This window comes from Rutilus rutilus, assembly GCF_951802725.1.
Source record: "Rutilus rutilus genome assembly, chromosome: 24".
NCBI lineage: Eukaryota > Metazoa > Chordata > Actinopteri > Cypriniformes > Leuciscidae > Rutilus > Rutilus rutilus.
In genome coordinates this window covers 29,158,018-29,180,563 of record NC_140228.1, presented here as the reverse complement: position 1 = coordinate 29,180,563, position 22,546 = coordinate 29,158,018, and the positions used below count along the sequence as shown (strand labels likewise).

General features: G+C 37.7%; 1 protein-coding gene across 2 annotated transcripts in view; it reads left to right on the top strand.

Moving 5' to 3' along the window:
• The first annotated feature begins 1,278 nt into the window (after positions 1-1,278).
• piezo2a (piezo-type mechanosensitive ion channel component 2a) overlaps positions 1,279-22,546 on the top strand; it is a 172,225-nt gene continuing 150,957 nt past the window's right edge. For both annotated transcript variants that reach the window (XM_084398790.1, XM_084398789.1), the window contains exon 1: positions 1,279-1,904. In XM_084398790.1, the coding sequence (XP_084254916.1) occupies positions 1,838-1,904 (67 nt within the window). In that variant the 5' untranslated portion in view covers positions 1,279-1,837. The remainder of the gene's footprint in view (positions 1,905-22,546) is intronic.

Below are 22,546 nucleotides of genomic sequence, written 5' to 3'. Positions count from 1 at the left end.
ATAAAAGGTGATGGTAACGATTTATATTGTTAGAAATGTTTTTATTTTGAATAAATGCTGTTTTTATGAATAAATGCTGTTAACGTTTTACTCATCAATGAATCCTGAAAAAAGTATTCCAAAAAAATATATTAAACAGCACAACTGTTTCCATCATTGATAATAACTGAGTATCAAATCATCATATTAGAATGATTTCTGAAGGATCATAAGACACCAAAGACTGGAGTACTTGCTGATGAAAATTCAGCTTTGCATCACAAAAATAAATTACATTTTAAAGTATATTAAAAAAGAGAACCATTATTTTAAATTGTAATAATATTTCATAATATTACTGTTTTTTTTTTGTTTTTTTTTTTGTTTTTACTGCAGGCTTGATGAGCATAAGAGACTTCTTTCAAAAACATTAAAAATAGTAATGTTTCCAAACTTTTGACTGGTACTGTATATATACAGTATACATACATACATGCATACACACACTTTGCCATGCAAAAGTTTGGGATCGGTAAGATGTTTAATGTTTTTAAAAGAAGTCTCTTCTGCTCACCAAGGCTGCATTTATTTGATTAAAAATAAACTTCAATATTGTGAAATATTTCTACAATGTAAATCAGCTGTTTTCTATGTGAATATATAGTAAAGTGTAATTTATATCATGCATATGGATAACAAAAGTACTAATGTATGGGCTACATGTGAGTAGAAATGGTAGTATGAAATGGTCTTTCACAATAAAAGAACATTTAACAGTTTATTTGTATTTAATAGTTAATAGTTTACATCATAGACGTCTCTGCATTAACGCCTATTTAAATATAGGCATCGAATCAAAGCGCTATTGTGCAGTTCTGTGATGAACCAGTGCGACTGTGGCGCGGGACGCTCGGCAGGGGGCGCTGCAGCCGCTGGTATACTTACACCGTTATTACACAAACTCGACAAATGCATCATGTAATGACATATTTGACGATAAAATATATTTAAAAATATAAATGTGCATTTAATAATTAAGTAAAAATACATTTAAATAGATTTTTGGTTACTTTTTTTTTGTGTGTGTGTGTGTGGGGGGGGGGGGGGGGGGGTAAACTGCATTGCATTTCTTTTTTAAAGCTTTCTTTGTAATAAATTCATAAAATAGTGAGAAATACGCAATGGCTTCTTTCTTTCTTTTTATATATAAATATGTGACGTGATTCTACAACCACTCGTTGTTATTCCTGTATAAAATCGTGCGCGTCAGTTTCTCTCGCGTCTCCGGGACTAACACACACACACACACACACACACACCTCTTCATCAGTGCTCGAGTCCTGCTGGAGTTATTCGTCAGTTTTGCAGGGTGGTCCTTCAGGCTGTTCATTGAGGAGGAGAAAAAGTGAGTCCAGATGCCAGTGTGCGCACAGCTGTGCCGCGTAAACGCGCGTCAAACGCTCCAGAACTGAGGAAAAACGCGAGCGAACGCCTTTAACACTCGCCGAGGACTGTGAGATATCACGCCACGCAGTTTCGGAGGAAACCCAACAAACTTGGAGCGCATAAATATGCAACTTGTTGATGTTTCGCAGTGCGCGTGAAGCACCATGATCTCTCCTGTCAACAGGTAAGAGCAAACCCCAGTTTGGAGAAGAGGAAAACATGTCTGAGGAGAACTGAGGAGAAGTGAAGCAGACCTTCGGGATTATCTGGACTTTAAACTTCTTCACGCTTATGTTTACCATGCGGACTACAGACTGATCCAGGATCATGTCCTGCGGCCGAACCCGACAGAAAGACTGGACTTGGAGAGATTTGTGAATTCTGATCTCAGTTATTATATTATTGTGCTGATATGATGGCCTCGGAGGTGGTGTGTGGACTCATATTCAGACTCATTCTCCCAGTGTGCCTCGCTGCAGGTAAGAGACACTGAACACTAATCAAGCAACACTTGGTTTAGCTTATAGGTTTAAAAAATTTAAATAAAAAAATAAAAAATCAGCATAACTTTTAAAATATTAGTAAATTTTCTTATCATTGAAACTTTTTATTTTATTTTTTATCTTCAATTAAACTACCTTATTTATACTCATATACAATGTCAATCAATGATTGTTAAAAAGCCAAATTGTAAATATGATTATAAACAGTAACTGTTTTACTAGATGGCTTACTGGACGTGTCTTGTCTTGTTTAATATGCATTTCCAATTTTTATGCATTTTTTTATGGTGTTCAATCAATACACAAAAAAAAAAAAAAAAAAAAGTTCTTCCTCAATATTTTTGTCTTGTTTTCCAGCGCAAATATCTAAGCGTTATTAAATTACAATACATTTACTGGCGAAGCAAAATTACTGAAGATATTAAGACTTGTTTACTGGGGGGAATCAAATAACCTAATAAGTTAAACTTGTGAGTTTATGCATAAAACAAGAACAAATATCTGCCAATGGGCAAGGACAAATAAACTTACAAGATTATGTTTCTGACCCCATTGGCGGATATTTGTTCTTTTTAAGCATAAATTTGCTAAACTTTGATAAAAAAATTAAAAAAAATTCACAAACCCAGACTTTTTTTATTTTGCTTCTCTGGTAAATGTATCTCGATTTACGAATGTTTAGTATTTATACAATATTTTGTTCTGGAAAAAAAGGTAACACTTTACAATAAAGTTGCATTAGTTAACATGAATTAATAATGAACTGCACTTCTACAGCATTTATTAATCTTAGTTAATGTTAATTTCAACATTTACTAACATTATTAAAATCAAAAGTTGTATTTGTTATCATTAGTTAATGCAATATGAACTAACATGAACACACAATGAACAGCTGGATTTATGTTAGCTATACGGTAACAAAGATGAACAAATACAGTAACAAATGTATTGCTCATGGTTCATTCATTTTAGTTATTAACTACTGTTAACAAACAAAACCTTATTGTAACGTATTACTGGAAAGCAAGACAATTTTTTTTTGCAGTGTACAGTCATTTTAGTCATTTTTTAAACCAGGCGCTGTCAAAAACACCTCGACTATAAATGTGTACTGATATTAAAGCTTGACAGTTTCACTGATTATGGTCTTCTACTTTCTGGACTGTAATTAATTGCATAAATTAGCCTCTAATCATAAGCTTAACTTGCGGTGTGGTCATTAAAGAAGAACACAATACATGTTGAGAGAGCTTAATATGATGAAGGATGAGACGTTCATATGTTTTAATGCTTCATGTAGTGATAAATGAGCAAAGTAACGAGCTCTTGAGGTTAAGAAGACCCAGCACAGCACAGGACATAAAAAGCCATCGATTATGATTCTATTATGATTGATTCATTGATGGATTTATTGATTTATAGTGACAAGCACAGGTCTCTTACCAAGGAGGCCTGAATCCGAATGACAATTAGTCAAATGTGGCCCACATTATTAACTGAACTTTAAATGTGAGTTTGCAGATGTGCTTTACTTTTACGTGCAGTTTTAATATGGTAACGTTTATGCCCTGTTTGCCTCGTTCCCTGTCACTGTTAGTTGCCCTAGTTAGTGTGTGCCAGTTTGTTCCCTTAGTTACTGATGATGTTCACCTGTTGTTCATTTATTTACCTCATTACTCCTTCGCTGCGTCCCAATTCGCACACTATCCGTCCTAAATAGTATTTCTTATTTAGGATTAGTGCCTCTCAAATCGTATGATGAAATGAGAATTCCAAAGACATAATTCCAAATACTGAGTGTTGGACGAGGATTCAATTAGAACTACAAACTCGAATAAAAAGTGTTAAAAAACTACAAAATGGCGGATCTGCGAGTCTGCCGCTTAGGTTTAGATAAAGGGGTTTGAGTGATTATTATACAGTATCTAACCTGCTGAAAACATTCAATGTTATCCACATTATATTTCATCTGCAACAGCATTGTGAACTTTTATGAAGATATGTCATTAACCTTTAAACGCATCATTATGAAACACACGAGGAGAGTCTCCGACTGCAGATCATCGTGCTTCTGCATTTCTCTCAACCGTAGGAAATTAAAGTGAATTAAATGTGGAGGATTTTAACTGTGAAAAGATGATTGACAGGGCAGTTTAAACGCACTTAACTATAAAGGTTCGTTAAAGACGTGATTATGACGGAGTAGTTATTCTTCTGCTACACACTCAAAAGTATCTACTTTTTCTCTTCAGAAAACAGTATAATATCCCTGATATTCTCCAGCGGTTTCCCTAGTGGATTTATTATTATTAAACATAATTTTGTTCTATTCCTCACGATCGTACGCTTGATTACGGCCACCGTTGTTTTTAATTCAGCCGTCTTTCCCTGTGAGAATTCAGACTCTTTTGGTGTAAGATGAGTAATTCTGCACTCGACGTCTGTCAAAACAGCCTGTCTGCTGAAGTAAGCATGATCTCTTCCGCTCTCAGCTCTGGTTTTCCCCCCAGATCCAGTACAGAACCCTTGATATTTACATTCTCAATTGTCTGGTTTGAGTGAAACGCCTCTGTGTCCTGATAGTATTGAATGTCTGTCGAACATCTGCCTCATCTGACTCACACACAGCCTGTTTTTACAGATAGTGAGGGCTTGAACTTCTTAAGCCTCCTGTCTCGGATCTCTAACAATTGAGATCTGTGCTTCCCACGACCCGCTGGTACGCCAGAAACACCCAACACTGTTTATTTGTGATAAAACGCCCAATGGAGTCGAGATCAGAGAGTCGAACAGCCGACCTGTGTTACTGAACTCAGAGCTGTTCCACATCTCAATCTAGTCAGCGGCGATGGTGTGTTCCCTACGATACAAAACAGCCCGCAAAATCATGTTAAACATTGGGTCGTGTCTTAATCAAAATCAAAACTAGCACGACTGGTCCATATACTGCTCAAAAAATCATAGGGTGGGAGGAAAACCTGACCATGCAAGAGCTGTACGAGGCATTTAAAGCAAGCTAAAAGAATTGTTTCTGATGATACACACATTTTACATATGAATTTTAATTTGTTACCATCAGGGAGATGATTCAGAGTCTTGATGTGTAAGTTTAATCGTTATAAAAACTCTTTTGTGCCAACTGCGGTCAACATTTTAAGTAGAGATTTTCAGAATTGATGAAGGATGCTGCTAGTGTTTATTATTGAAATGTTGTTATATTCTAATTATTGTGTGCTATGTACTGTGTTGTGTGTGATAGAAGTTGTGTACTGGCCGTGTCATGTTGTCCAAGACAAATTTCCCAGGAATGGGAGTATAAAGTATAACGTAAGCAGGTGTTCCTGTCCACTTTTCCATTTTTTTCCAGCCATTTTCCCCACATAAAGTCTTTGTTAAAGAGTTCATGAACCAAGCCAACCAGCTACGAGGAGAATCGTTGCAAACTTTGATTTGAAGCAACAAAAAAAAGTATTTAAAAATCACTCAAAAGGACAAGACTGAGCACTTAACGTCTTTAATGAGGGAAAATAACTACAAGAATCCCAAGAAAGTCAGCATGAAACTGCAGTTGTGCTTCTGGAACAAGAACAAATGTAGGAATTGGAATTGTAGGAATCAATGGAATTGATTGGATGTTTGTGGTTTGCTATTGGCTGATGTCATGTGAGTGACAGGTTTAGTTAATTAGGGATGCACGATATATCGGCCACCATATCGGTGTCGGCCGATATATGTTAATGTTTTATGTTTTTGTTATCGGCCCAATAAGAAAATTTGGCCGATATCTTAAAGCCGATAAATATTGGCTGATCTCCTTCATCTGAGACGCTTCAGATGCTCTGCTCAACATTAAGGGTTTGAATTGCTTGAAATATGATTGGAATCACTTCAAAAAAGGAAAATACAGTTAAAGTGCAACATGTGCAGCGGATTTTGTTTTTGTAATCAGGTTTAAAATAATATACAAATGTGGATATAGATTTATCGGCCAACATATCTAAATATAAAGAACTATCAGTTATCGGATCGGCCAAAATGTTCACATCGGTGCATCTCTAACATGAATTTATCACAACAATGATGTGCACCGATAAATAATTCAGAATAAACACTGCAATATTCCATAAAAAATTGCTGGATCTGTTGCTTCATAGCAATTCCAGAATGCCGTGCAGAAACCTCAGGCAAGTAAAGAGAAATGCTGGTTAGAAATATTTCACAAAAGTTGCATTAAATGATTCTGTCCAGATGTATTTCACCCAGTATTTTTGTACTTAGCAATATACTAGCACAAAACAAAACAAAAGTTGTCGCAGTGTGCGTCAATCCAGTCATTTATGATGTTTAATGATGATTAGGAAGCTGTCTTATACGATAGGAGCCTACATAGACAGCTCACTTTTGGACTTTATTTCATCCTCAAGGATCCTGTAAAGGTCAAATCCTGCTCTTTTGTGAGACACAAACCATCCGGCTTCTAAAAAGACATTCATATTAATAGTCCAAATAAAGCATGCACTCCTCTCTGATTTTTTAAATGTTATATCCGTATCAGGTCAATCACTTAAGCATCATAAACACAGCTTTAAGTGACCGCTGTAAACACTGGACCTCTCGTGGGTGGGGCGCTGACGAAGGTGGACGCAGGTTTTAGGTATACCTAAATATTTTATTGCTCTCTGAGGAAATATTTTGTTTGCTCGTATACAGAGAGTAAACAACAGTTATTTACCTTTATAGAGGACGTGATACACAACGGTACGACCAAACCTACCAAGAACAGCATCAGTTTGTGCAAATATTTGCGACTGCTTCCTTTTATACGGCTCTCTTCATCAGAAACAACATGCAAACTTTGCATTATGTTGAATTATTACTTACGATCTGACATTTGGACCATAACAGTGCTTTAATTCGACCCTGCGCAGGGAGAAGCGTTTATGTTCACACACTTGCATATACAGTGTAACCAAAATGTATTCAGACTCCTTCAACATGTCTCACATCATCACAGTTTATTCGCTACAGTTTAGAAAATGGTGATAAAATATGAGCAGAACTCAGCTGATATTTGACTGGTTTTGTCCGTCCTTCTGTTAGACTGTCTCACACATGAATTATGTTGAATATCTGTCAGCTGTTAAATTTAACTACACAATTAGATAATACCAGTTTAGCTCAACCAATCACCAAGCAATGCTTCATTGTGTTCAGTCTGTGTGTAAAAAGAGCATTAGCAATTAAAGACAACACACTTCAGCAGAACATGATCAGCTCAAAGTGTCCCAATCATTTTTGCTCCTAAATGTCACTGGTAGTCTCTGTATGAAGAATTATTGGGTATAATATGTCACAGTTCACTTTATTTTGCTCTCCTCACTTACAGAAATGAACTATAGTGTCCTGCACACACTAGTGAAACATATCAAAACTTATATCTGGTGTCTGAATCATGTTTGGTTTTCCTGTATGTCTCAGGCCTTCAGAACGAAGGATCCACGTCTCTCTGTTTTGTCTGTGTTGTTTGAACTGGGGTTTGGAGGTGGTTGAACTTAAACCACACGTAGTGTTTTGTTAGACAGCTGCTTCATTTGTGGCTTTGCAGAATTAAAAAGACAGTTTGGAACATTAAAGACGTTGTTGACACACTGTACACAGTCACGCTCTCATTACGGCTCTGTATTCCTCTAAATGAAGAATTCCACTGTGAAGTTACAGAGGACTAGTGCACACATCTGACCCAGTGCCTTTTAACTCTGGCTCGACTAGCCTTGACTGATTGAAAGCAGACCAGATTTGTTAGCTCAAATAAAACAAAATGTTGTTAAAGGCAAATTTTAAAGACGAAATTGACTTTGAACTATTGACTTTTCCATACAGAGAAAATACCATAAAGCTCGTAATCTAGTCTGTATTCTGATCAAATTCAATCCAGGATCATTGGAAAAACATACCTGTGGTGACAAAATTATGTTATTCACTTTTAAAATTAAATGTAAGGTGATTGGTGAATCTCTCGGAAATATGACTTTATGGAAATATTGTAAAATGGGTCGCCAACCGCAATTCTTGACTAATTTACATTAAAAGTAGGAAAAGATTCATTGTCTATTGTCAATAATTATGTCATTTCTGAATGTTCAAACCATCCAGTTTTTTTAAAATGTTTTTAAAACGTTTTTTCTTGGTTTTTCTTGGAACCTTTTTTAAATGTTACCACTTGTTATAGAACGTTAAGGGAACATTCCATTTTGGGATTGTTACTTTTGAATGTTCTCTGAACATTCTGTAACGAGTGGTAACATTTAAAAAAGGTTCCATGAATGATGTAATGATGTTTTGAGAACATTATTGAAGACCAGGTTTGAGTGAGCGTTCTGTTAACGGCATACTGGAACGGTAACGTTCTTTGACAGAACCGAAAGTGATCTCTGTTAGCTGGGCAGTTGCAAAATCTGCCCTGAGCAAAACTCCCGATCATGCAGGAATCCACAAGGAATGCAGGAATCCGCCATTAAAGGCCCCCTGAAAGCACAATGTAAGTTTTTTTAGCTTTTAGTATGAATATGTTAGCCTTAAGGTTATGAATAAGCTCCAAAACAATGACAAAATTCACATTTAGGAGATATAAGCATTCAAAAATTAGTCTCTCACTTCCGCTGAAATGGATCAGGGATTTTTATGACATTCTTATCACATCTTCTGTCCAATCAAATGCTCTCTAGAATCTAAAGCTCCACCCCCTACGCTATAAACACCACCTGGCCAAAGCGAGCGTTGACACATCACAGAGCATTATGGGTTAAAGATGTGTGTTCGGTTGCTTAAACGCTCTAGTTTTATTTATCTAGTTTTCCACTGTTGGTTAAGAATGAAACGGCTAGAATTTATTCACATCTCTACAATTGAATCCAGCGTATCATCAGCGCCATGGTGCCGTCAGTCTTTGAGGTAAACTAAATGCTATTGGCTATTTGAAAAGGGGGAGGAGCCATTCAATATGTCCCGCCTTACACCGTGTCCTAACCAGAATCCGATAAGATTCCAGCGACAAATAATGTGTCTGTCAACACTAGAGGTGACGCGACTGCGAGATGCGTCGAAATCAATCAAAACACACAGCCAGTCAGAACAGTGTGTGGGCGGAGTCAGCCAGTCAGAACAGTGTGTGGGCGGAGTCAGCCAATCAGAACAGCGTGTGGGCGGAGTCTCGCGGCACCAGAGAGTGATCTTGACGGCACTCGCAACAAAATGGATAAGTCGCTACATAATCAAATTCACAAATATTACACCATTTAAACATTATTAAAAAATACATAGGCTACTGAGTTACTAAAACAATCTTTGTCAAAGAATACACTTGTTTGTTCACAGTTTGAACATTCTTGTTTCCATTTGTTTAATTTCAAGATCTGAGGTGAATTATCCATTGTTGGTTTTACAGCCACAAAGCTGGAGCACTAAATGATATTCAGAGTCACATTACACGCTTTTAACATTAAATAAAGCACATAAACAGTCCCTGAGATCATCATCGCCACACTTTGTGTTTGTTCTTCCAGTGCGACGTCTCAGAAAAATAGAAACCGTTTCTAAAACAGAATAATCGCGTGTCGCCGTCGCGGCTGGTTAGGACACACACTCTGATTAACATGGAGAAGAACCTTTTATCGCGTCGCGTGTAGTTAGGACACGGTGCTAGCTTCTGTTTCAGTGGAAATTACGTCAACGCATCATCATACATACCAGTGCACTTCAGTGGGCCTTTAAAAAGACTGGATTTCGCCCACAAAAATTGGTCAGAACAATGGTAAGCGTCTTCAACACCTCTCCCACAGCGTTCTGCAATCCGTCAGTCATTCACATGCACAGTTACAGACGATGGCAGAGAGCGCGGTTTGAGTCATGCTCCATTTAGCCACGGCTGACTCAGACTCCACGGCTTCACTAGCGCTTTGTCTCGTGTCTTCGTGCTTCTTTGTGTCTGATCCCAGGCAGGGAGTCGCCTTTACAGCAGACAAAAGCTCTCAGGATTAGAGGAACCAATGGAAGAAGTCAAGAAGAATTTGCAAAACATCAATGATAGCGGTGTTCCTTCTGCCGCAAATTAGCTTCATTTGTAATGCAGTTGGCACTCAACTTTACCTCCCATTGAGAAGAAGTTTTAGTTCTGCTTGAGCTAGTCCAGACAGCACAACTCTAAACGCTAATGATGTCTTGAAGGAGACAGTGGAGATCTCAGCTTAAAGCCTTCACTGAACCGTCCTCTCATGCTGAGTTTTGATGTTTCCAGAGGGCCATTTGTCACAATATAGATCGCATATCAAAGCAGCTCATAGAATAATTGTGTTTTAAAGCTTTCCATATCATATTCAGGACTGGATCGCTCACATGGCTGCGTTTAATCAGGCTCTACATCATATATGATGCCATATTTCATTTCCAGAGCGAGTCGTCATACACAGGGTGGTTTGAAATGGTCCAAAGCCAATTTTATATTAAATGCGTTTTGATCACCCATGTGTTCCTTCTGGGTGTTGCTTTTTCTTCTCATGCTTCATAGTGGGACTATTCATACAGTTTTATCTTAAACGTTTCCTGTCTGTAATCTGACAGCTCACCCTCTGAAATACATTCGACTACCTGAAAGGACCTTTTGTGCAATATTGGCCAAGCAAAAACTAAATTCAGACTTTTTCTCACCCCAGCAATTAAAGCGACGCTGCCAGCAACAGTCCCGCTGTACATCACACCTCAAAGTCCTGGTGTTCATAAAGAATAAAGAGGCGGCCATTGTTACTCAAGCCAAGTTCACGCAATAGTCCTTTCTGGCGCTGTACATCTGAGGCTCTTATATATTGCTATAGCAAATCATTTGCAATGAGTCTTTGAAATCATATGATTTCGCAATATTAATACAGCATTGCTTGAGTTCTCTGTTCTTCTAATTTCTAGATTTTAATTTAGATTACTTTTAAGTAAAAACTAGTGCTGGACAACGATTAATCTACATATTTATACATAATTTATATTATATATAAATATAAATATTTAATATGTAAATAAAAATAAAAAAACTTAAATATATACATGCATGTGTGTATTAATATATACAAAGTAATTATACACAGCACACACACATATATTATGTAAACACAAACTTTTATTTTGGATTCGATTAATCGTTGCCCAGCACAAGAAAAACATACATTTTCCAAAGCCATTTACACTCAAATATGGTTCCTATTTTAAAATCCTATATGAATTTTCAATATGATTTTTCCTTAGACATCACCAAACTTATTTCAACAACCAATCTTATTGCAAAGTTATTATAACATGTTAAGATGGGAAGTTGTTGGTATATGTTACGATAATAAATTAAACAATAAAAATTGTTTTATGCATGCAGAACTCATATTAATTGAGAGACCACTACACTGAATATTTGTAATTTTTCTAATTAATAGAAAATGAAAACCATGATCCATGAAAACGATTAAAAACGCTATATTCTGCTGCCTGGCCAGTAGATGGCGATATCACTTTTTGAAGAACACATAATTGACTGAACACATAATACGCATGCGCATGATTTTTGTAGTTTACACAGAGACAATAACGATACCATTTTCAAAAGTTAGCATTTTTTGGCCCCCAAAACGCCGTTGTTGTGTAAATGAATGGCCTAAATACATAAAAAGTTTTCAGTTTTTATTTGAAAACTGTCGTGTAAACGGTAAACGGCCCCTCAGAAGGGTTGTGTGTGTGATTTATACTAATGGAGTATTTTGAAATATTTTTTCAAAATCCCTCTCCCCCTCTGCCATTGGTTAGAAACTCAGATGGCCCCGCCCCAAACTCATGCCATTGGCTGAGTCGCTGTTGCCGTGTCAGGCTGGTCGGATTAGCAAACAGAGCAATGTTTTCATTGTGCCACAGTGTGATCAACATATGAATGGTTTAGGGGCTGTTTACATGGCACCGTTTTAACCAAAAACATAAAACTTTTATATGCGTTTTGGCCGTTCGTTTACATGACAACGACATTTTGGGCGCCTGAAAACGCAAACTTTTAAAAACGTGTTTCAAAGTGCAATTTAAAAAAAAAAAAACTTTCTCCATGTAAACAACAAAAACACAAACCTCTGAAGACGATTACATCATGCACATGCATATTACATGTTCAATCTATAGTGTTTCATCGCCATCTAGTGGCATGGCAGCAGAATACAGCGTTTTTAGTCGTTTTCGCGGATCCTTGTGAATGGGGATCGTTCTGACAATGGTGTCGTCTGTACGTGGAAAACTCAAAGGAAAAACATCTCTGTTTTAAGCATATTGTTGTTGTGTAAACGTACCCTTAGTTGTCTCTGCGTATTAAACTGGAATATGATATGACAAAATATACATTATCTAAATATTATCCAGACATCACTCATACATTTTTTACCTAAAATCCTGGTGTTGAAAAACAAAGTTCATGCCTGTGTAATCTGTCCAACAGTAATACTTCAGAAGCATCAGATGCAGGTGTGGCCCAGTGTTTCTGACCGTCACGTCATCTTCTGGCTTCTGTCAGCTCTGCTGGAGGTTAAACAGCTGCGTCCCTGCTTTGTTTGTGGGTGTGTGTGAAGTGACGAGCGGACGCTGAAGGTTACCGCTGCTCTGAATGAAGTGTGAAACCTTTAGTTGCAGAGCGTTCATCTGCAGACAAAACAAACACGCCAGAACCTTCGCTGTTCATGTGTGCATTGACACTTCAGACAAAATGGTTGCTAAATGACCACTTTTGGTGGCATTACGGCGCAATTGCATGATCTTTGTGTGGACATTCAGGGATTTACAACACACAGACCTTTTAATCAGTCTTGTTCTCCAGTAAAATATGCAAACAATTAATTTGCATGAGATATATTGAGGCTTGAGGCAGATAATGTATGTTGAATTCATTTAATATTATTATTGATTTATTTTAATTAGCTGTTGGCACAACCACAGTAGTTTAAAATATCATCATGCCTATTCCTTTGAGTTCCTTTGATTTAATTTGTCCATCGCTTAATGTGAATTAATCTGTTATCATCCAGTGTTTCTAATCTACTCACACTCTCATTATGGTTTCTTATAAATGCAATGACTCAGGTTATTCAATGAGCCTTTTTTTTTGCATCGTTCTGGGTCATAAACACTATGAAACGAAATATTAAAAGCAAAATCGGTCCTGAATGGCCGCTTTCTGCTTCCTTTCCTTCCAGCGAGCGACTGATGAAAGAAGTCATGGTGACGGATATGTTATTTGTGGCAACACAGTAAAGAGAGTTTACTTTATTTTTCAGAAAGCAGTCAGATGAAAGTTATCCAGCACACTATGATCAATCAAAACCATCAATACAGATGGAGCCGCTGTTACTTGACCCAGTACTGGTTAAATATTAAATGAGGCTTATAAAACGTTTTAATAGGCTGTAGACATAAGCATATTAGATTTATGTTGATTTAACATAACGTACGATGATGGACATTAAAACTACACAGGCCTAGTTCATTTTCTCTCACGAAAACACCAATATGTAGAGGTTAAAGAACTTTCATTTGACCTTTTGTCAAAATATAGACATATTAAATACACATTATACAGACGCAATACACAAAACTTTACAAGGCTGATCTTATTCAGAGTTGTAGTTATTCCTACATAAGTGTACATATTAGACACTGAAACGTACAAACAGTCTCAAAAACAAACTACAACTTTAGAGAGGTAGAAATATTTGTTTCTTTTTTTTTTTTCAATTTAGAAGTGAAATCCAAATGAGTAATTCTCACTTTTTATAGAAGTTAATTCTCGTGTTACGCAGCACGTTTGAGCTTCTCAAGAACCAATGAGGTTCATTCTCGTGTTACGCAGCACGTTTGAGCTTCTCAAGAACCAATGAGGTTCATTCTCGTGTTACGCAGCACGTTTGAGCTTCATCAAGAACCAATGAGGTTCATTCTCGTGTTACGCAGCACGTTTGAGCTTCATCAAGAACCAGTGAGGTTCATTCTCGTGTTACGCAGCACGTTTGAGCTTCTCAAGAACCAATGAGGTTCATTCTCGTGTTACGCAGCACGTTTGAGCTTCATCAAGAACCAGTGAGGTTCATTCTCGTGTTACGCAGCACGTTTGAGCTTCTCAAGAACCAATGAGGTTCATTCTCGTGTTACGCAGCACGTTTGAGCTTCATCAAGAACCAGTGAGGTTCATTCTCGTGTTACGCAGCACGTTTGAGCTTCATCAAGAACCAATGAGGTTCATTCTCGTGTTACGCAGCACGTTTGAGCTTCATCAAGAACCAGTGAGGTTCATTCTCGTGTTACGCAGCACGTTTGAACTTCTCAAGAACCAATGAGGTTCATTCTCGTGTTACGCAGAACGTTTGAGCTTCATCAAGAACCAATGAGGTTCATTCTCGTGTTACGCAGCACGTTTGAGCTTCTCAAGAACCAATGAGGTTCATTCTCGTGTTACGCAGCACGTTTGAACTTCTCAAGAACCAATGAGGTTCATTCTCGTGTTACGCAGCACGTTTGAACTTCTCAAGAACCAATGAGGTTCATTCTCGTGTTACGCAGCACGTTTGAGCTTCATCAAGAACCAATGAGGTTCATTCTCGTGTTACGCAGCACGTTTGAGCTTCATCAAGAACCAATGAGGTTCATTCTCATGTTACGCAGCACGTTTGAGCTTCTCAAGAACCAATGAGGTTCATTCTCGTGTTACGCAGCACGTTTGAGCTTCATCAAGAACCAATGAGGTTCATTCTCATGTTACGCAGCACGTTTGAGCTTCTCAAGAACCAATGAGGTTCATTCTCATGTTACGCAGCACGTTTGAGCTTCTCAAGAACCAATGAGGTTCATTCTCGTGTTACGCAGCACGTTTGAGCTTCATCAAGAACCAATGAGGTTCATTCTCATGTTACGCAGCACGTTTGAGCTTCTCAAGAACCAATGAGGTTCATTCTCGTGTTACGCAGCACGTTTGAACTTCTCAAGAACCAATGAGGTTCATTCTCGTGTTACGCAGCACGTTTGAGCTTCATCAAGAACCAATGAGGTTCATTCTCGTGTTACGCAGCACGTTTGAACTTCTCAAGAACCAATGAGGTTCATTCTCGTGTTACGCAGCACGTTTGAACTTCTCAAGAACCAATGAGGTTCATTCTCGTGTTACGCAGCACGTTTGAGCTTCATCAAGAACCAATGAGGTTCATTCTCGTTTTACGCAGCACGTTTGAGCTTCATCAAGAACCAATGAGGTTCATTCTCGTGTTACGCAGCACGTTTGAGCTTCATCAAGAACCAATGAGGTTCATTCTCGTGTTACGCAGCACGTTTGAACTTCTCAAGAACCAGTGAGGTTCATTCTCGTGTTACGCAGCACGTTTGAGCTTCATCAAGAACCAATGAGGTTCATTCTCGTGTTACGCAGCACGTTTGAGCTTCATCAAGAACCAATGAGGTTCATTCTCGTGTTACGCAGCACGTTTGAACTTCTCAAGAACCAATGAGGTTCATTCTCGTGTTACGCAGCACGTTTGAGCTTCATCAAGAACCAATGAGGTTCATTCTCATGTTACGCAGCACGTTTGAGCTTCATCAAGAACCAATGAGGTTCATTCTCGTGTTACGCAGCACGTTTGAGCTTCTCAAGAACCAATGAGGTTCATTCTCATGTTACGCAGCACGTTTGAGCTTCATCAAGAACCAATGAGGTTCATTCTCGTGTTACGCAGCACGTTTGAGCTTCTCAAGAACCAATGAGGTTCATTCTCGTGTTACGCAGCACGTTTGAGCTTCATCAAGAACCAATGAGGTTCATTCTCGTGTTACGCAGCACGTTTGAGCTTCATCAAGAACCAATGAGGTTCATTCTCATGTTACGCAGCACGTTTGAGCTTCTCAAGAACCAATGAGGTTCATTCTCATGTTACGCAGCACGTTTGAGCTTCATCAAGAACCAATGAGGTTCATTCTCATGTTACGCAGCACGTTTGAGCTTCTCAAGAACCAATGAGGTTCATTCTCATGTTACGCAGCACGTTTGAGCTTCATCAAGAACCAATGAGGTTCATTCTCGTGTTACGCAGCACGTTTGAGCTTCTCAAGAACCAATGAGGTTCATTCTCGTGTTACGCAGCACGTTTGAGCTTCTCAAGAACCAATGAGGTTCATTCTCGTGTTACGCAGCACGTTTGAGCTTCTCAAGAACCAATGAGGTTCATTCTCGTGTTACGCATCACGTTTGAGCTTCTGCAAGAACCAATGAGGTTCATTCTCGTGTTACGCAGCACGTTTGAGCTTCTCAAGAACCAATGAGGTTCATTCTCGTGTTACGCAGCACGTTTGAGCTTCTGCAAGAACCAATGAGGTTCATTCTCGTGTTACGCAGCACGTTTGAGCTTCTGCAAGAACCAATGAGGTTCATTCTCGTGTTACGCAGCACGTTTGAGCTTCTCAAGAACCAATGAGGTTCATTCTTGTGTTACGCAGCACGTTTGAGCTTCTCAAGAACCAATGAGGTCTGTTCTTGCGGATCAAGCAATATAACACATTGTAAATGCAGTTGACCTAAGTTATCATTCGTTGAGGCTTTTATTCACTAAGAATTTTGAAACAGAATTGCAGATTTGCTGGAAGAGATACTGAGGGTTTTCGAGATGGTCGAAAGAGACATTTTGAGCTTTTTGGAGTGATACACGAGGCTTTCCTGGCCGGTGAGTTTTTAAGTCCAAGTGTAAATAGAGCTGAAAAAATAACAGATCCAGTTACTGGTGTAAAAGGAGTCAAGGAAGTGTGTGTGTGTGTGTGTGTCCATGTGTGTGTGTGTCCGTGTGTGTATATGTGTGTGTCCAGATCCAGTTACTGGTGTAAAAGGAGTCAAGGAAGTGTGTGTGTGTGTGTGTGTGTGTGTGTGTGTGTGTGTGTGTGTGTGTGTGTGTGTGTGTGTGTGTGTGTGTGTGTGTGTGTGTCCATGTGTGTGTCCATGTGTGTGTGTGTGTCCGTGTGTGCATATGTGTGTGTCCAGATCCAGTTACTGGTGTAAAAGGAGTCAAGGAAGTGTGTGTGTGTGTGTGTGTGTGTGTGTGTGTGTGTGTGTGTGTGTGTGTGTGTGTGTGTGTGTGTGTGTGTGTGTGTGTGTGTGTGTGTGTGTGTGTGTGTGTGTGTGTGTGTGTGTAGAGAGAGAATCAGCAAGGGAACATGGTTTTGAATCACACGAACTACACTATTCCTGCCTGTGGTTTCTGTCCTCTCAAACTCTCATAAATTCCCCAGCATCAATGAACTGACACATTTATGTTTGACGTTAATGTTTAGTACTAATATAAAATTTGGTATTTTGAATGTTTTTGAGTATATTTTTGTCAACTTTGGTATTATTTCAATGTCAACATCAGTGTTATTTAGGTTGGGTGTAAAAGTCCTTGCCAGGAATGCTGGGACATTTAATTCCAACAGCTAACCAAATAATAAGCTAATGCCAAATCTCAGCATGTATTCATATTTTCATTCACCTTTACATTAGAACATTGCAAAAAAAAAAAATACAGAGTAACAATTTACTTGAAGCCTTTGTGCATTATTAAGGTATGCCTTACAATGATCCACAATTATATTTTCATGAATAATTGGAACCACAGTTCTAAAACATTTTTACATGGCTCCCCGGAATACTCGATTCTGATTGGTCAATCGCGGCATTCAGCAATCATATGTTTTTTAATAGTTCTGTAAGTAAAAATGCTATTGATTTTCTCCTTAACGTTAACTTATAAACCGTTACAGACAGACTTACTGTGAGCTACAATGTTAAAGCCATTAACCTGCATAATAATGTTTTTTAACAGGAGAATTCCTGCTGAAAAACTACATTACCAATGATGCCACAGAGAATCTCCACCAATCAGAGAATTTAAATGAATTGTGTCAAAATAAGCTCCGCCCACTCCATTAATCACCGTGAATGACGTAATAGAGTCAGTCCCCACGCTCTCAAATGTTACTATATATTTCTTCCCTTTTTTTTTTATTATTTTTAAGTTTTTGCTTCAAATTTAAGTTTGTAATGTTGTGATTGACCTCATAGTTGGTTTGCTTATAATGCTCGAATGAAGACTTTTAAAAAAATCCTTAACAGGAACATAAAAGGCATATACTTGCCACTCCCAACCAGATTGTGTTGTTTAAAAGCCGTCTTGCATCCTACACAAACTGACCGAACAAAAGATCTAAAGATCCCAGTTAGACTGGACCCCATTATCAAATGGTTAGTGGTTTGTCTGCTGTTTGGGATATTTTCATTTCTGGCTTTAAGCTCGGGTGAGTGACTCATTAAATCAAAGGTCTTAGCGGTCTGTCTCGCTGCCAGAGAGCTTTGAGATTTTCTCAAACATTGTTTTAAGACAGAAGCCCACAGCGCCGAGCGCCAGCGGCTGACTCACAGTTACAGCATTGAGGACTGAGATTGAGGAGGATATTTGACATTTGATGGATATCATGTGTTGTATTTTTCCTCTATTAATTATATGATTCTGAAGCATCGATCACAGATGATTCACTTGCATATAACAAAGAAGTTTCAAATCATAAGTGCTTTCCTTTCAGCCTAGTGCTCTAAGATAAATGAATGTACTAGAAAAGATCCTTCGTGAAATCAAGAGCAAACAGAATTTGGTCTTAAAATGAAATTAATTATTAACTAAATAATCTGTGTAATAACAAAGCAATCTGTCATCGTGGAATGGAGTATTATCCTTCACTCACGGTAACAGACAGTAAACGAAGGACTGTTAAATCAACAGTTTCAGACATCACTTCACACACTTATATATATTGTTTTCACTTCACAATGTATTTTCAGATGTGGAAAGGAAGATCAAGATGGAGAGGCTGTTCATATTTAAGCACACAAACTCGCTCGGAGAAGAACAATAGTGCTTGATTAGAGGCATTAGTTTGAAGAAAATCTCCAGGTTAAGTTGCAGTTCCAGCGAAACAGAGTCTGAAAGGGTCTATTGACTCATAAACGCAGCCCAGAAGTGATGAAAGTGCTCATTGAATTTGTGCTTTTCAACCACAGTCGCAGGTTTGAGTTGCTGGGATATTTTGGTTCGCCAAATAAATTGAGAGTGTCAGGTCATTAAAATAATTTAAATATTTAGAATTATTATTTATTTAACTAAATATATTGCATTTTTTTGTAGTTATTTGTAAGTTTTTACAGCAGGGAAACTAACAATGTTTACTTTAATATGCATCTTATTTCTGAGGTTTTAACATTTAGTAGGTTTGATTGATTGATTGATTCAATTAGTCATGAATCAGGTTTTGATATTTCTATCTAATGTCAGTTTATATATATATATATATACAGTGGTCAACAGTTGAAGTGGGTAAAAAAAGTTCATCAAAGTTGTGTTAAGACAAGAACGGGTATTGATCCAAATTTCATGAATAAAATTCATGTATAACTTTGATGAAAGGTTTTGATCCACTTCCAATGTTGACTTCTTAATATATATATATTGCTTTTGCATAATATTTGATTTGATTTATTAGTATATCTGATGATTGATTGATTGATTGATTGATTGATTGATTTAATTAGTCATAATTTGACTTTGATCAATATCTGATGTCAGTTGTGTTGAAAACGAATTGTCTTGTCCATATGTTTTATTCTCTACATCTCAGTGGTTTGAAACGCCACCACTGGTACACAATACTCAGTATTATACACATTGATTTGTATTTTACCTCCATTGTTTCCATTTGTCCATTATTTGTCCCCATGCAGTTTAGAAGACCCAGATATAACGTCACACTAACACTGGTTAATATTGAAGAACAAAACCACAGCGGTAAGGTGTAAACATCTGTCTGAAACCATTATAATCACAAACAACAGTCCAGTTCATAGCATTGTTCAATCCCAGAATGCTTTAGTGAGATGCTAACACTGCTAATCTCAACCCTGTTGAAGAGGTGAGGTCTGTGCAAACCTGCGCCATAAATACGCCTGCGTTTCACACAACTGCAGCGCTCATGCTAGTTTATACGGCTAATGAGTGGCAGTTTTTGCAGCGCGGCAAAAGAAAATAAACCTGAGATCGTTTGAGCGCCGGCGTATTTGTGATGGCGGAAAGCCCATCGGTTTCGCTCTAAACACTCAGTGTGTCCCATGATGACGGGGTCTGGCACCTCGCGTCGCTGCCAATGTGGAGCTGCCATCTGGGACGTGTTAATGGACAGCTAATCCCGCTAATACCATAAACTGAGACTCGGCAAAATAATCAGATTCAAAATCCACACCATCAAACAATAAGGCAACGGCCGCTGATTCGTACGCTGTCTTGAAATCTGAAACTGACTAAATATTTTGTGCTCAGAATCCCTGAGCTCAGAAAACACGTTGAGCGGATGTTAGCTTTGAAAACAGCAGATCTGGCCCAAACACTGCGTTCCTCAGAGCAGAGACTGTGTGTGTACAGTATCAGATATATAATGTGTAGGACGTATTTGTGCATGTAGACATGTATTCTTCAAGGTCCAGTTTTGAGCCAATGCTCAGATTAATCTGGTCTTTTTATCAAATTATTTTCTTGATTAAGAGCATTTCCCCCCCAAAAACAATATCAGCATTCAAATGATTGGTCTGGGTAAGATGTTTTAATGTTTCTGCTCTCCAAGGCTGTTTATTTGAGCAAAAATACTGTAAAAATGTGAAATATTATTATAATGTAAAACAGCTCAAGAGTCTTACGCTAGAGTTTAATAGCTATCTGCACAGTGCATTCAAAAGTTTTAGAAGTATAAAGAGTTTATAATGTTTTTGACAGAAGTCTCATCGGCTCACCAATTTAGGATAAATATTTTGATAAAAAAATACAGAAAAAACAGTAATATTGTGAAATATTATTACAATTTAAAATCATTCTAATATGCTGATTTACTCATTTAATCTCTTTAATATTTTTGTTATAAACAAAACCATTCAAAAGTCTGGGATCGGTAAGATAAAAATAAAAAATAAAAAAGTTTGATAAAAAATACAGTAACATTTTTAAATAATCTGTTTTCTATGTGAATATATAATAAAGTGTAATTTATTCCTGTGATCAAAGCTGAATGTTCAGCATCATTACTCCAGTCTTCAGTGTCACATGATCCTTCAGAAATCACTCTAATATGAGGATTTGATGCTCAAGAAACATTTATGATTATTATCAATGTTGAAAAAAATTCTTTTTTTTTCTTTTTTTTGTGGAAACCATGATACATTTTATTACTGGATTATTTTTTATGAATAGAAAAGAACAGCATTTATTTGAAATATAATCTTTTGTAACATTATAAATGTCTTTACTGTCACTTTTGATCAATTTAATGCATCCTTGCTGAACATAAATATTATTTCTTCAAAAAACAACAACACCAAAATCTTACTGAACCCAAACTTTTGAATGGTCGCATAATCTTGTGAAGTCTCTGTAAAAGTGCTTAATTATGAAGAAAATTATTTCACATTGCATAAAATCGCAATGATCCTAAAACAGCCTTTTTCTCGATTTGAGAGTGAAATTTGACTCATTTATATGTTGTGAGCTTCATCAAGTCATTTAGAGTTGTTGAAAATGATCATAAACGTAATATATTCGGTTACACTTTATTTTAAGGAGTCATTGTTACAGTGTAATTATATATTTAGGTGCTGAGTAATAATAATTTACAACATGTACTTACTATAGGCTTAGGGTTTGGTTGAGGGTTAGTTGCATGCAATTATGCATAATTTACTGTTATTACTATGGTAAGTACATGTAACATATGGAACAAGGACACTGTAAAATAAAGTGATACCAGATATCCTTATCATGGAATCATGAATTCATCTTTCACTCTTAAAATAGCGTCGAATCCCTCTGGTTTTTGTTGCAGGAGACGCAGTTTTTCTTGCGGTCAGGTTTGGTCCGCGAGAGGATCGAGAAGAGGTCGCCCTTTACAGTTAAAACATGTTTCGTTCCCAGATTGGGAAAAGCCAGGATGTGGCTTCAAATGAGACTTGCAAATGGTCCTTCCCTTCAGCTCGTGTTGCTTCAGCATTGCACAATTTGTCAGGGAAAACAAGGCTTGTAGAAACACAGGTCCTCAAGAGACTCAGTGATGTTCAAGCTCCTCAGATGTTGACTCATGAAGGTCCTCGCTGACACTGATGAAAGTGATACGTCTCATTTAATTAAGACTAATCCAGCTCTCCTCCACCAGGGCAGATCCGCACGATTAATGAAGCAGGCGTTCGTTTGGCTCTCTCTGCAGACTCCTTCATAACCTGAGCCTCAGAGAAGGGTTGGCGTGACACACACACACACACACACACACACACACACACACACACACACACACACACACCACTTCGGTCAACATTGACCTGCCAGTTGCAGAAGAGCCTGAAGGAGTCTCGTCTTGACTTGCTTTCTTTCAGTGTGTAATTATTAGAAATTGCCATAAGAGATGTAATAGGTATATCATTTACAAAAGTGTTTGGGTTTGTTCAGGTCGGTTTAAAAAAA